Consider the following 15,868-nt stretch of genomic DNA (forward strand, 5'->3'; position numbering starts at 1 on the left):
GAGCTGCTGCCAGGGTGTAATTTTACCGGATGTGGTGAGAGGAAGCCCGAGCTCAGTAAGGCCCTGGCGGAATCAGAGGGCCAGCAGCGCCTTTTCTTACCTGTTAATGAAGCCTCATTAGAAACAGCGAGAAACCTTGCTGAGAACTGGAAGCACTGGTCTGCCTTGGCTCTCCCTGCCAAAGGATGATTAACTTAATGATTTATGGCAGCTGCTCTTCGAGATTAGGGAGTGGAGGAGAGAGAGTGTGTGTGCAGCCCGGCGCAGCATGCTGGCTGGTGGAAACGCAGGAGGGTGTACGAATCCATTCTTCTCTCCGTCCAATAGCTGAAACAGCTTCCAGGTTCTGGAAAACGCATGGCTATTCAGACCCAGAAGTACCTCCTTGTGATGGCTGACCTTTTGGGGCCCTCCAGCTGAGTGTAGGTTAGGGATTTAGGTCTTGGCTGGGGGGTGGAAAATTAATTGTAACAAGAAAGAACAGAAAGAGACCTCAGTTGGCCACTCATCTATTTTCTTTGGGAAAATGTCTATTCAGACCTCAGTGCCTCCAACACTAGCTCGCCCATGCATGCTGTCTTCCAGGGAGGCCCTCGCACCCACTGCTTCCACTGCGGGCACCCCTGGCGCGTGCAGCTGTGCAGGGATTGGTGCTTTGCCGAGATGTAGCGTTAGCTGGTGCCTTGACTATTTCTGTGCCTCGAACAACAAACAGAATTATGTAAAGGTGTCATGCAAGCTATAAATAGCTGTCCTGCCCACATGACTTATTAATACAATTCCTTTGATCCTAGAAGCCAAAAAGGAAAGCCAGTTGGCACGGTGTCAACCCAGAGACCCCACTTCTTGCCTTGCTTCTCTTCTAAGTGTTCTTAAGGGTAAAGAAGGTTTCTCTTGTTTATGTCGGCTTTCGCTATTTGGAACCCCAGGGGTGGGGGGAGGGTGTCTTTGAATGTGCCCATATTGGACACAACCTCCTGTCTGGATTGGCCACTTAGGACAGACTCAGTGGATATTTTGGTCTGTATTTCTGTGTGGCAGGTGGACTAACAGAAGCTTGGGGGAAGAATTAAGAAATTAAGGCTGGGCTGTATGTGTGTGTGGTTTTGGAGACACTTTGAGCCTGTGGTAGGACACAGGTGGTGGTTTCAGTTTTAATCAGAAGGCAGGGGAGTCTTGCCTGGGTAGGTGGCAGATTCACAACTATATTTGGCTGGGCTAGGCCCTGAGAAGGCTGGGGGAAGGATCCTGGAAAAAAATTCTGAGGCTGCCTGTGGAGTAGGCAACCAAACCTAATTAATGCCCGCCCCCCCCGCGAGTCTGAAATCGAAGTACCCTTTAAACTGACTGGGAGACGCTCTGCCATTGCAGGGACGTGTGTCTGCACGTGTGTACCTGTGCAGAGTACATCAAAGAGATCTGACTGCTCTGTGATGCTTGTGATCATGATACATTCCACAAAGCACCACGCCAATCCGCTCTCTAGCAAGAGTGTTGCTTTACCCCCAAATTGTGGCAGTCTTACATGCCATGAGCACAGGTATTGCCTAAGCCGCACATTTATGTCCATAAACCCCAGAGCAGCTGACCCTCGGATGACGAGGCAGATGGCGTCATGCTCAAGGACCCCTGCAGAAGCCATTAAGAACGGCTCCAGGAGTGAAGACCAGGCAGGTAAAGTGATACCCATCTTCACCCAACAGGGGGTCTAACAAGGTGGGCACACTGGAAGCCACACACAAAGCATTTATTTGGAGAGGGACAAGGGAGGTCGATCAAGCTACAGATTATTTAAATTAAGGCAGAAGGACCCTCTCCACTTCCAGGGTGCTTTTCAGATTAGGCTGAATCAACCAGGGAATCCAGCAAGAAATGCAGCTCAGGAGGGTAGGGTGGTGGTGGGGTCTAGGTGATGTGGGGGGAACTTCCCTAGGAACTTCATTGCTCACTTGGTGAGGGAGGCAGCATTTTCTTCACGAAGAGAGGAAGTTTCTTCATTAGCTGAAACAAAAAACACAACAAGTGAGAGAAGTCACAGACGGTGAAAATTAGTAAAGCTGCCACAGTGGGAGTATAGGAAAGGCAGGTGTCTCAAAAGTATTTGGCCTTTGCAACAAAGCAATTTGGGTTTCAAACCCCTGTTCCATGTTATTAGATTATTAGGTGTGTGATCTTGGGCAAATGACTTAAGGTCTCTGAGGCTTTGTCTCCTGTCTATAAAATGGGGAGAATGATGTTATCCCGGCAGAGTTTTGGGGAGAAATGAAGATAAAGAGCTTAAGACTACGTTGGCACCTAGTGTGTACTCACTAATGGAGTTCTTACATTCTTGAAGTAAATTCAGCCTAACTCATTACTTTTTGTATACGTTTAAAACAATTTTATGTATTTATTCAGACGTTCATGGGCATGTGAAAAAATGAGCTTTGTTAGGAACATCTAGCTTTTATAATCAACAGAAATCAATCCAATAAAAAGACAGTTGGAAAGGAGCTGGATGACATATTTTCTATTGGAAAAGAGGGAGGGTTAGGTTGCTTCTATACAGGTCTCTTGCCTTCAGAGGAAAAATGTTACACAGCACATTGGAGAAGCCAGGAGACCTGGGCTCCAGTCCCAGCTCTGCCTCCACCTCCCTGTGTAATCATGAACACATCCTTTTCTGCTCTGGGCTTTTGTATTCTCTCTGAAATTGAGGGGTTGCGTTGTATAATCACTAAGTTGTCTCTCAAAGCTGATATTCTATTCATTATTCAGTGTATGTCTAGGAAGGAACTTTGGAGGGAAATATGAAGGTACAGAATTATGGTAGAATAAAGGCTTGGATTTCCTTAATGAGCTGGCAAGGAAGCAGAGTCCCAACACTTACACATACGCTCCTGGAATCCTTACCCATTAAAAAAAGACCGCATATACACACATACCTATGTGCATGTGTATACACATACATATACAGATGTATATATATGCCATTCCTACCCCTGGCCTCTCTCCAGTTTGGAGGCTGGAAAAGCCAAGTAATTGCTTTCCCAGCATCCCTCACAGGTAGGTATGCTCATGTGAGCAGGTTATGGTCAATGAGACATAAGGGAAAATCCACTGGAGGCCTTCTCAATGTGTTTTTCCTTCACCGATAAAAGAAGAGAGCTGCCCCCTCTCCCCTCTTTTTCTTACCATGAATGAGGATATGATGTCTGGAGCTGTGGTAGGCATTTGTCAATGATGGGTAATGAAATGAAGACAAAAAGCCCATGTATCAGGGATGGTAAATCAGAAAGATGAAAGAGCTTGGGACCTTAATGAAATCATTGACAGGCCTAGACCACCTTATTTCTGGAACTCTTAAATAAACATGGTTTGTGCCCTTGCCCNTTTTTTTTTTTAATTTATTTATTTGACAGAGATAGAGACAGCCAGTGAGAGAGGGAACACAAACAAGCAGGGGGAGTGGGAGAGGAAGAAGCAGGCCCACAGCAGAGGAGCCTGATGTGGGGCTCGATCCCGTAACGCTGGGATNACGCCCTGAGCCGAAGGCAGATGCTCAACCGCTGTGCCACCCAGGCGCCCCTATTTCTGGAACTCTTAAATAAACACGGTTTGTGCCCTTGCCCCTCAAAGTGTGGTTTGTGGGCCAGCAGTTACAGGCATCACCTGGGAGTTTTGTTTGACATGAAGAATTTCTGGCCTCACCCCAGATCTAGTGAATCAGAGTCTGCATTAAAAAAAAAAAAAGTCTCTGTATTTAAGAGTCTGTTTTTTGTCTCTTTTTTTCTTTGCTCATTTGTTCTTAAAGTCTACCTATAAGTCACAAAACAGACTCTTAAATACAGAGACCAAACTGATGGTAACCAGAGGGAAGGTGGCGGGGGGGGACCAGTGAAGGGGATAGGAGTACACTTATCTTGAGCACTGAATCATGTCTAGAGATGTTGAATCATTATTGTACACTTGAAACTAATATGACACTATATGCTCATTATAGTTCAATAAAAAATAATAAAAGATGCTCAGGCTTTGGTGTTCTGAGTGCAATTAAAGTTTCAGGAGCATTGGTTTGTAGCCCCATTAATTACTCGCAGCTGGAAGTACTCCGAGCAGACAGCATGTATGTCCTTGGTATGTCCGAACACATAGAAGTACGTCCACGTGTATGTGTATATCTGTAGATGTGAATATATGAATAGAAAAATCCTGCAAGGAAGACATGAACAGACATTTCTCCAAAGAAGACATACAAATGGCCAACAGACACATGAAAAAATGCTCAACATCACTAGCCATCAGGGAAATACAAATCAAAACCACAAGGAGATACCACCTCACACCTGTCAGAATGGCTAAAATTAACAAGTCAGGAAATGACAGGTGTTGGCGATGATGCGGAGAAAGGGGAACCCTCCTACGCTGTTGGTGGGAATGCAAACTGGTGTGGCCACTCTGAAAAACAGTGTGGAGGTTCCTCAAAAAGTTGAAAATAGAGCTACCATTTGACCCAGCAATTGCACTACTGGGTATTTACCCCAAAGATACAGATGTAGTGATCTGAAGGGGCACCTGCACCCCAATGTTTATAGCAACAATGTCCACAATAGCCAAAGTATGGAAAGAGCCCAGATGTCCATCGACGGGTAAATGGATAAAGAAGATGTGGTATATGTATACAATGGAATATTACTGAGCCATCAAAAAAAATGAAATCTTGCCATTTGCAATGACATGGATGGCACCAGAGGGTATTATGCTAAGCAAAATAAGTCAGCCAGAGAAAGACAATTATCATATGATCTCACTGATATGTGGAATTTAAGAAACAAAACAGAGGATCATAGGAGAAGACAGGAAAAAACAAAACAAGATGAAACCGGAAAGGTGACAAACCGTAAGAGACTCTTAATCATAGGAAACAAACTGAGGGTTGCTGGGGGAGGGGCTTTGGNCAGGAAAAAACAAAACAAGATGAAACCAGAAAGGTGACAAACCGTAAGAGACTCTTAATCATAGGAAACAAACTGAGGGTTGCTGGGGGAGGGGCTTTGGGGGATGGGTAACCGGGTGATGGACATTAAGGAGGGCACGTGATGTAATGAGCATCGAGTGTTATGTAAGATGATGAATCACTGACCTCTGCCTCTGAAACCAATAATACATTGTATGTTAATTAATTGAATTTAAATTAAAAAAATAAATTTGAAAAAAAAATCCTGCAAGGACACAGGCCGTGGGAGTGTGTGAGTGTGTGTGTGTGTGTGTGTGTGTGCGCGCGCGCGCGCGCGCGCATGCTGGGGAGTTTCAGGGTGATTTCTCCTTCTTACCTTAATTGCGTCTATAGTGTTTAAAAAACTTTTCATTTCAAACCCATGAGTGTGTACACCTGTCACAGGAATGGGGGCCGAGGGGAGGCTTACCCGCTCTCCTCCCTGTCCAGCAGGGCATGGTAGGACGCCACGTCCCTCTGCAGCTGGGCCTTGTGCGCCAGCAGGTGCTCGCGAGCCTGCTGCTGCTGCTCGGCCTCGGAGCGCATCTCCCTGAGCTCCGCCTCCAGCCTGCTCACCACGGCGCCCAGGTTCTGGAGCTCGATGTCGTGCCAGTGCTTGGCGTCGTGCAACGTGTTCTCCAGGCCTCGTTTCTGCCAAAGAAAGAACGCGGTCTACACCTGAGGCTGCAGGCAGGGCCCTTGAAGAGGGAGGTGGGCAGAGCTGTGGGAGGGGCTGCACTGGGCCTGGGCTGTCCATTACTCCAAGGACAATGGCCTCACTGGCTTGCGGAGGAAAATGATGAATCCCCCTCTGAGGCCAGACTCTTGTTTATCTAGTTCACTGATCCTTCTGATGAGGGGGTGCAGGGAGGTAGACAGGAGGGAAAGAAGAGGGAGAAAGATGAAATAAAATGATGAGAGAGACTGATAATGAGAGAAAAAACGAGAGTGAGAAATTGACATACACACACAGGGGAGGCAGTTTGCAGGTGTTTTTTCAAAGAAATCTTTCTCTCTGAACTGCCTCTGGGCCTTTTTGCTCATGATTTCTCACTCCCTGGGGGGCCCTTTCCTCCTCCACTGCTGAAACCCCATCCATCATTCAGCTAAAATGCCTTCTCGTCCAGCACTCTTGCCCAGGTTGCCAGAGTTTGAATGAATGTCTCTGGCCTTTAAACACTCAGTCGTTTTTTCTTTAGTGTGTTAGTAGCACACCTTGGCTAATGCCTTTTCCCCTTGCTGCCCCTTCACTGTGGGCTCCCCACTGCCCATCCTGAGCCTGTTTCTCTCTGAGCTGTGCTTCCTGTGCCTGTGTTGGTTGGTCTCTGCCACACTCAGGATTTTAGTTGTCTCTCTCCTGATGACTCTTGCATTGATGTTTCCAGGACAGACCTCTCCCCAGAGCATAAACCTGCTACTGAATTTCTTCCTGGAAATATATACAATCCATGGGCACCTCAAATCAGTGTGTCCACAGTGGAGCCACTGGCTTCTCATCTTCCTTCCCTCCCCAAATCAATCATCACTGAGTCCTGCCTCTTATATATTCTGGAAAGTCTTCACATTTGTGCCCTCTCTCCCCCGGCCACCAGTGTCCAGGATGAATGCTTATCACTGCTCTCCTGGGGAAACCTCAGTAGCTTGTAGCTCATCTGTTGGTCTCTAGTTCTTCCTGCCCCAGCATTCTCCACACAACAGCAACTGTGCTCAGCCGAAAGTCCAAATCTGGATTTGTATCTCCCCTTCCTTCTCACCTGGATCATTTCTACTCTTCCCCAAGTCCAAGCTTAGGGGTCACCTCCTCCAGGAAGACTTCCTTGATAGTCTCTTGCCCATTCCCTCACCAGGTGGGGTTAGGGCCCCCTCCTTAGGGTTTCCATGGCTGCCCAAGTACATGCATGCCCTTAAACTTGTAATAATAGTGGGCTGAGCTTCTTAGGGGCATGTTTCCTCTACCAGATGGTGAGCTCTTGAGAGCAGAAATGAAGTTTCTGTAACCCCGTGATAAGACGGGCTGGCACAGAGTAGGTGCTCATCTGGGTGTGAAGCCCAGGATGACAGCACTTGTATTATGGTTACACTTATTGCCCTACCTGTCTCCCTGTTAGACTGGAAACCTCATCTTTCCATATAGCAAGACTTGCAGACTGTAGGGCTGACTAAAAAACAGGTTTAAAAAATTGTGTGCATCTGTGTTTAACATTTTTTAATAGTTGTAATCATGGTGCACCTATAATTTAGCATCTGTTTTTTTATATAACACATGAGAACAGATAAATATCTTTTCAAATTGAAGTAAAATCTCATTAAAAGAACTTTCTGTACCCTCTCTCATAGGAGGAGATTTTTCATACCTTTTTGATTACTGTGGTTGAAATGGAAGATCTTGGTCATGATGCCATCTTGAATCATGGCTCCTGTTAAGCAGGGGCTACCATATCATCTTAATTTAAACCATCTTAATTCCACAGGACATAAGAATATAGAGTCAGATTCCCATCCTAGGAACATTTACAGGTGGCAAAAAATGTAACTAGTAGAAAATAAATCTAGATCAGTATCTGGTCTAGGGTTATTATTTTGGTGAGATCTGAAAACCCCTCTATGGCAATGAAGATGCAGAAATGGCCACCTGCACTTTGAGAATCACTTGTTCCAAACCTTCTCGGTTTTCCCCCTTTGTTTATCAGGAAATTGCTTGGTTCATAGTGTTTGGTGTTGATGTTGGACCTGTAACACCTGTTGTTTGGAAATAACAAATGGAATCCTGTTTGGATCATCTGTCTACAGTTTTTGCTGCATGCTCACAGGTGACTTCTCTATGTGGCCTGAGGTTTCCTTTGATGACTTAGGACCATTGCCCAATATAGGTTCTTGGAAATACCTCTCAGAGGTCCTCTGTCTCTTCTGCCCCATCCTCAGTGTCCCGGTCCAGCTTTCCCACCTAAGTCCCTGACATCCTGGCCTGGTTCTCCCAGAGGTGCTTGGGCTCGAGTGATGGCCATCAGTCCACTACTGTCCATCTCCCAACTCCAGTCCCCACAGCAACACAACACCAACAAGCAAACCCAGGTCATAGAAGCACACACTCTTTCCCCAGTTTCTGGAGATTTGAAGGGACTTCCTTGAATTGCTAAGCCTTCCAGAAAGTAAAAATAGTGACCTTATGTGATTTCTGGTCTTGAATTCCATTCCTGATTTGAGTTGACAGAACACAGAGCTCAGTAGGCTGTAAGCACCATTACCAGTTGCTGGCTGCCAGTACAAACAGTGCCTTGCTGGCAAAGGGGGCTGCACATGCCGCCAGCCCGCCTATCCGAGGCCTGTGTGAGCTGCAGGGGCCTTGTGTGTGTGCACACACAATGGTAACCAATGATAACAGGGCTAGCTGGATGGCCTGAGCTGTATCTGAAAGCTGCAGGAAGGTGTGCTTCTTATTCTAGCTGTCTGGGCTCCTGACCTTGGCTGTAAGGCCCAGTGACCAGAGCTCTGATCTACCAGCTGGCAGGGGACAGAGGTGGCCTGTCCTGGGTCCCAAGCTCAGCCAGCATGTCACTACTCCTAGGTCTTCTGGTTGGGGGTGAGAGTTTTCTTCCGATTTGTTACGGTAATCGGGACCGCAGGGTTTAAATGAGGTGATCAGATGAGACCAACTTGGGATTACTATACCAGCAGTGATAATAAGAATTTTACCATGATAACCAATATAGATACCACTTATTGATTGCTCGCTCTGGGCCAGGCACCGTGCTAAGGACTTGACCTGCATGGTTTCCTTAATCAGGCCCATGACTTTATGAGGTAAATTCTGTTCGGTCCCCGGCAGATCACATCTCCAAAGACAGCTGTGATCCCTATCTCCGTCCCACGTGTTCTTTCTCTAGGTGGCCTTGCCAGTGCCTGATCAAGAGGTGGCATTTCTTTTTCCTCTTGTGGGATGTGGGATGGCTGCTGACTGCTTAGACCAACAGAGTTCTGAATAAGTGAGATTCAGGGACTTTCAGTGATATTCAAGCCCCGGTGTTAAGAGGCCTGGTGACTCCTGACGCTCAGAGGGAAGCCAGATGCCACGTCGGAAGTCCGACGACATGACTGCCATGATTTGAGCAAGTCAAAGCTAACCACCTGGACTAGGCCCCACAGAGGGAGAAAGAGATGCACAGCTGAGGTGCCACACACAGGAGCGGAAGTCACCATTCTTGGACATCCGCCCCCAGCAGACGCCGCAGCTGTCTCTGCCGGACTCCGCCTAACTGTGAGTGAATGAACACAGTTTTTACTGTTGGCTTAAGCCACTAACATGGCAGATACATATGATAACGCAAATAGAATCTCACTTTGCAAGTGAGAAAACAGAGTCTTAGAGACGTCACTCTGCTAACGAGTAGAGGAGTCAAGATTCCAGATTACAGAGTGAGAGCCAATCCCCAATTCCAGAGGCCTGCTGTGGTCTAGGGGAGTCATAGAGCCAGAAGGGCTCAGCCTCTCCACTTGATACTCCTGTTCATGGGCAAAACCCCGAACCACAGTTTGCTCTTCTGCAGAATGGGTTGGCAGTCCCAGCCCAGCGCACTTCTGTGTTTCTATGAGGGTCCGAGGAGAGAATGCATGTGAGAGTGCTCTCATGACTATTAGTATCACTTTGAAGAAATTACATTTTGAACACTCATCAAGTGATTTGGGGACATCAAATAAATTAGACATGGTCTCTGCCCTCAAGGAATTAATGTGATGTCAGTGGATAAGATGATATAATCCCATGAACCATGGGGCTCTGAATGCAAGTGGGTGGCAGGTGGAGAGATCACCCCACCTGTGGGAGTCAGGATCTAGGCTTTTTGCTGGATGTAGCACTTGAGTATCTTCCACCTCACCTGTGCCAAAGGTGTGAGGACAGGTAGAGGTGGGCAGAGTTGGGGGGAGGGGTCTCCTTCCAGCCATGGGAAGAACATGTCCAAGGGCTCAAGTGTAGGACAGCAAAGGGTGAGTTCTGGGCATTTCCCTTTCTGTGGAATCTGGGCTGGTCTGTGATTGAAGCCCAAGGGCGGGGTAGTGCTGGAAGGTCTGGCAAAGAAAGACTTTCTGTTTTACCCCCAGGCAATCCTGGGGGAGGGGAACACTGAAAATGCAGAAGAGAGGGGACAGTAGCTAGAGGAATGTCCCAGATGGGGCAATAGTGGACAGGGGAAGTTTACTGAAGGGAGGAGAGGGTGGATAAAACTTCAGAGACATTTTGAGGTTGGAAACAGAGGGCAGAGACCTCATGTTGGGGGACCTTAATCTTACCTGCAGAATGGTGCAAGTGACAGCATCTGCTGAGGGACAGAGGTGAGGGCAGGCTGGCGCTTGCTGAGAATGGAGGCTGCTAGGAGCAACTGCTCTGGGGAGCACGGCACCCTCTGCTGTGTTCAGTCATTTGGTTAAACCCAATCTGGCTATAAGCTTTGAGAGGACGGAAAACATCCACTTCATGTTTGTGTCCCTGGGACCTACCTCACAGAGGGCTTAGCATGCAGTAGGCAGCCAGTATATGTGTGGAATGTATGCTGAGTGATGGGCCACCTCCACTCAGGTGCAGTTCATCCAGACTTTTCTGATGATGTGGGGTTGAGTGTATGTCCCCAACGTTTTGCCTGGCACTTTTTATCTCTGGAAGAGAGGCAATTTTGACAGCCACAAGGACATCTGGGGAATAAGTGACAGCGCCTTAACCATGTTTAAAGTGACGTGGGCAAAAGGCAGCACCCCTAATATTAGGATCAAGGGTTATGGCAGGGGAATAAAACTGATTAGCATAAAATTCACATAACTCTGAGTAAATAGTGCAATTGTCTTTCAGACAATTTTTTTTTAATCTAAAGTAGCCTTGCTTTAGGCTGTAGTTTCCTGATTTGTCTCACCTCAGATGCTTTTCTCACATCCCCTTGCACTGACCCTGATCCCATCACAATGTGTGGGAGAGCAATGGCAGCGAGATGTGTGTCATGTTGTGCTATGCTGTGGCAAGACTGAGCATCTCCCTGAGCTGACTGGGCATCATGTGACCTTGTTGGCCAGAGAACAATGTACCCAAGGGAACTGAAGACACATGAAGGAGGGGAACTGGGGGTGATGGAATGATCTTGGCCACGGGCAGCGAAAACGTTGTTTCTGAGGGGAGCAACTAGAATAAATCCTTGAGCTAACTTGATGGTAGGCTAAGACTGCATTGGGAGGTGGGGCTGCTGGTTTGGTGATGGAACGGATTTCAGTGGGAGGGTGTATGGGGAGCGGTAGAAGAAGGGGGTACTAGCGATAGTCTTGGAACTTTCCCAAGTCTTGAAGCTGATGGGAGACAGGGGCTCCTTGGGCCTCGGTGGAGTCCAGGCCACCTCGGTTGCACAAGGATTACATGAACAATCCCCTCATGCACTCCAGATGAGATGAGAGGGTGAATTGCTGTATTATTAATAATTACTTTAATTAATAATAATAAATGATGCAAGAGACTTTCCCACAAACCTCAGTGAGTCTGAGGAGCTTCCTAGTCTTAGGTTGGGTTCCACAGAAGCAGAGGCTGGGGCAGGGATCTTGGTACATGTAAATAAGTAAGGGGTTGCTCTCAAGAAAAGGGGAGCAAGGAAAGCAGGATAGGACAGAGGAAGGCGCTAAGCCAGCAGGAAGTCTCAATTGGAGTCTGGTAAAGCCTAATCCCACAGAGCCTGGGAGTGTGAATTACACGGTAAAACCCATTCCACCAGGAAGCAAGTGGGCTGGGTTTTTAAACCCCACGTCAGCTAGTCATTGGCTGAGGGCTAGAGGAGGCGGGCCTAACCACCTAGGCCTGGCTGAGACCAATTCTCTGGAGAAGTGGGGCCCCTGAAAAGGGACTTCTGTGGGTGTAAGCCGCCAACACTCACAGGTATTTCTGTGGGGCACTAACAGCGTTCACTATACTTGTTGTGATTCGGTATCAGATGACCCTTTCAGGCCTCAAGACTCACATGCTGTGAGATGCAAATCTCTTGTGAACTCTGACCCAGACGACTAGAGCTCAACAGTTGAGAGTTAAAATTGAAGAAATGCCAGGACTCTTCCCAGCGCACTCACCAGGGCCCGCAAGGATTCCGTCTCCGCCTGGAGGCTCTGGACCTGGCACGAAGTGTTGTGCAGCTCGAGCCTGAGGGCAGCGGCCAGCTTCTCTTCCTGGGTCTGTGCCATGCGGGCCATCTCTGCCTGTTGCTGTGGAGGGTCAGGTCTCTGCGTGAGCAGAGGTGTGTGCACAGCCCGAACCCCACCTTTTCTCTCACCCTTCCCAGGGACCACTCCATTGCCTTTGACTCAGAGCAAACAGCTGGCAGATGGAAAAACTCCTCTTTTTCCACAGGCACCCCCACCGATTTGTATACAAGCATTTATTTAGTTTGAATATATAGTGCATGCAAGTAGAATAAAATTCAAAAGCTTTTTCTGAAGGGTTTATAGGAGAAAGTCTCCTTTTGTCCCTATGCTCTAATTACCCAGTTCTTCTGTTTCCAGTTTCTTTAACCTCTTTCCAGAAATATTTTGTATATTTATAAGTAAGTATATGTGATCATCTTCTCCTTGCTTTGGTACTTCATACAGCTTAGAAAATATTCTTTACCAGTGTATATAGGTCCATTACATTCTTTTTAATGGCTCCACAGTATTGCCTTGTTTGGAAGTACTGTAATTATTTAGAAGCCCTGCACTGATTAGCACTTAGATTGTTTCCAGTCCTTGCCTGTTACAAACAGTGGTGTAAAGAATAACCCTACAACGCTCATTTTCCACACATGGGAGTATCTCTGTGGGGTAAATCCCTGCAGTGGAACTGCTGAGTCAAAGGGTATGCATTTGTCATTTTGATGGATGTTGCCAAATTGTCTTTCAGAGAACTGGTAACCCGTTCCAGTACTGTCAGGCAGTGCCGATTGCCCCACACCTTCTTCAAATGAGGAACTATCCACCTTGGTCTGATAGTCCCTGTTTCCTTGTAAAAACCAGTCTGGCCACAACTGTGAACACAAGGGGAAGGTTTGTGTTTCGCAATCTCTCCCTGAGCAAGAAGGACATAGTCTGATTCTTTCCCATACTGTCACGGGAGTAGGTCATTGCTACTCTTTCTGTCTGCTGGAGAAAGGGGGAAAAACTAGAGATCACTTTCATTCATCTTTGGTACAGTCTGACATACATCTCTAAGCCAGTTTTATGGGAGAAAAAAACCCGTTTTCTCCCCTAGTTTACTGGCTGTCTGGATTGCCCATTTTTACTACATATGAATACTTATTTATAGAGTTATGCAGAAATAGTCCGATCTAACTGACTAAGAAAACCCGGGTCAAAGGGCTCACATCTCAGGTGTAGTTCTTCCTGTGTGAGGGCTAGAAAGAGCTCAACAAAAATGTCCATTAAAGGTCTGGGATCAGCTACAGGAGAATGGAAGCTGTGGGCCCATCTCTGACCAGTCGGTCGGTCCATGGCTGTGTGTCCCCGGGCCATCATTCAGCCTCTCTGAGCCCCAGTCCCTGCCCACAGAACACAGATGACAGTGAGTGGAGTCACTATGATGCTTCCAACAGGTTATACATGCGGAAATTTGAGAACCTTAAAAGCATGCAAATAGTGACTGCATATATTTTTTCTATGTGTAAAAAGTAATATTAACCAATAAATGAGTATGTAAAAGCCACTGTAGGTTGAATACTACTAATGATAACAAATATGCGTTAAGCGCTTATACTGTGCTAAGCACTCCCTTAACAGCATTAAGTCCATTATTTCAGTACATCTTCATGACCCTATGAAGCCAGTGTCATTGTTATTCCTATTTTACATGAGGAAACCGAGGCACAGAGAGACTGAGTTATTTACTCAAGATCGTATGGCCTATGAGGGGCAGAGCTGGCCAGAGCTGTGCTCGCAACCAGGTTTGAAAACCACTGCTCCTACCAATCCATCAAGATGCCTGAAAGTGAACCTGTCTTCCCCAGAGTGAAGGTGGACCCCTCTAAAACATCCTTGAGGTCTGTCAAGTCCTGCTGCGATGGGTCGCCCCGTTTCTTTCCCTGTCTTTGGGGTTGGGACTTGGCCAGGTGGGCTGTGTGGGTGGGTGGACGGTGGGAAGATGGGGTTCTGGCAGACAGACTGAGTTGAGAGGTGCAGGTGCATAGAGCGGGCCGGGGCAGCCGGCAGCTGGAGCCCGCGCCTGATAGCTCATGAGAGCCGAGGGTTAAATTTTCAGGAAGTTTGTAAGCTAGTTGGTAAACACAGCCATCATTAAAAATTAAATTATATCCACTTACAATTAAGTTATATTAAAATAGTAACAAAAACTCCAAACACATCACTTGCTAATTTATTTACATTTTATCATTATCTGTGCTATCAAAGTTATTTATATCAGTGGTACCTGTGTGGTAGGAATAACATTTAATGGTGACTTCTGAGCATCTCTTCCAAACTCTGTGCTTATTTACATCAAGTTAGGAGTTTGAAATCTGCTATGGCGAGAGTTATTTACCTCATGAAAATTGGCAAACACTACAAATCAGGGATTGAATTGTTTTGCTGACTGTCTAGACTTAAGAAAGGGATGCAGAAAACATTAATAATGCAGATTAAACTTAAAATGGGTCATGTCTGTAGCAGTCGCATTATGAATAGCAAAAAAATTAGAGGGAATATCTTTCCAATATTTACAAACTATTAATCTGATTTGCAAAGAAGTTACTCATATCATTGATGAAAGAACTCATTAAGGTCAATGGAAATATCAACCAAAATTCCTATCAGAGCTATCCTCATTTATCATTGGTGTGCGTGGCTTTTTGCTTAATCAGATATTAATAATCAAGCATATTTTATAATCTGATTTTGTGACATGATTGTTGATGACAGAATTATAAAAACAGCTGGCAGATTTTGCAAGAAATAGCAAGTCACACTGAAGGTATAGGTGTAAATAGAAAAACAAAGTACATATTTTTTCCTAAAATTAATGTTATCTCTAAAATTATATAAAGAAAACATCAACAGAAATTTCTATGTTACCTTTATGTGGTATTGTGAATCTGACTGCAAACAAACACACATGGTTACATTTTTCCACAGAGGGCAGATATGAAACATTACCAGCACGCCCTGGGGAAGAGGCGGGCATGAGTGGAAGTAGTCCCACTGAAGGCAAGTTTCAAAGCCCAGGTGGGTGAGTCTGGGGTAAATCTGCTGGCCAAGACTCTCACCACAATCCCCCATATAATCTGCCCTCTTCTCAACCCAGACAATGGGTGGTCTGTATTCAGAGGTATGCTCTGGTCTGTGGGGGCATGAATGCTGTATCCCAGTATTTCCCAAACATTCGACAAGCAGCATGGCTTTTCACATGTCTGAATACCGATTCGAACAATTTTTATTTAAATTGATTCACTTTTTCTTTGTAAATAAATGTGTTTAAAATGGAAACTCTAGATGAGGTGTCAGAGGACCCTGCATCAGGATCATCTAGGGAGCTTGTGAAAATGCAGGGTCTGATTCAGGAGATCTGAGTGGGCCCAGGAATCTGCATTTAAAACCCCCATGTAATGCCTGGTCCATGGGAACAAAGTTCTAGATTGCTACAGAAACTGACAAAACTGTAAAACTGGTCATAGACAAAAAATAGCTGAAAAATTAATAAAATTAAAATAAACCAATGTTATTATATTTGAGCGAATGTTGCCCACCGCGTTGCTGAGTCCCAAAGCCTGCTTTCTCTTTGTTGAAAGGTGAGATTGATGAGTGTAAGAGAAGTGTTAATGACCTACCAGCACCAAATGGAAACTTTCTTATACAGTTTAATTAAGATTCTTATAAGTTTAATTAAGATTAAAAAATGAATTTGATCACTGTGGG

The 15,868-nt window shown here is 46.0% G+C and overlaps 1 protein-coding gene across 2 annotated transcripts in view; it reads right to left on the bottom strand.

Annotated features, from left to right (window-relative positions):
• Positions 1-1,543: 1,543 nt before the first annotated feature.
• Positions 1,544-15,868, bottom strand: part of BFSP2 (beaded filament structural protein 2) — a 62,500-nt gene continuing 48,175 nt past the window's right edge. The window contains exons 5-7 of one of the 2 annotated variants that reach the window (XM_034661992.1): positions 12,065-12,196; positions 5,406-5,626; positions 1,544-2,001 (exon numbers count right to left, since the gene is read on the bottom strand). In XM_034661992.1, coding sequence (XP_034517883.1) covers positions 1,998-2,001; positions 5,406-5,626; positions 12,065-12,196 — 357 coding nt within the window. In that variant the 3' untranslated portion in view covers positions 1,544-1,997. Of the gene's footprint in view, positions 2,002-5,401; positions 5,627-12,064; positions 12,197-15,868 lie in introns of those variants that run through there. The other variant, XM_011230838.3, reaches the window with a different exon arrangement.

The sequence above is a fragment of the Ailuropoda melanoleuca genome, chromosome 6, assembly GCF_002007445.2.
Source record: "Ailuropoda melanoleuca isolate Jingjing chromosome 6, ASM200744v2, whole genome shotgun sequence".
Classification (NCBI taxonomy): Eukaryota; Metazoa; Chordata; class Mammalia; order Carnivora; family Ursidae; genus Ailuropoda; species Ailuropoda melanoleuca.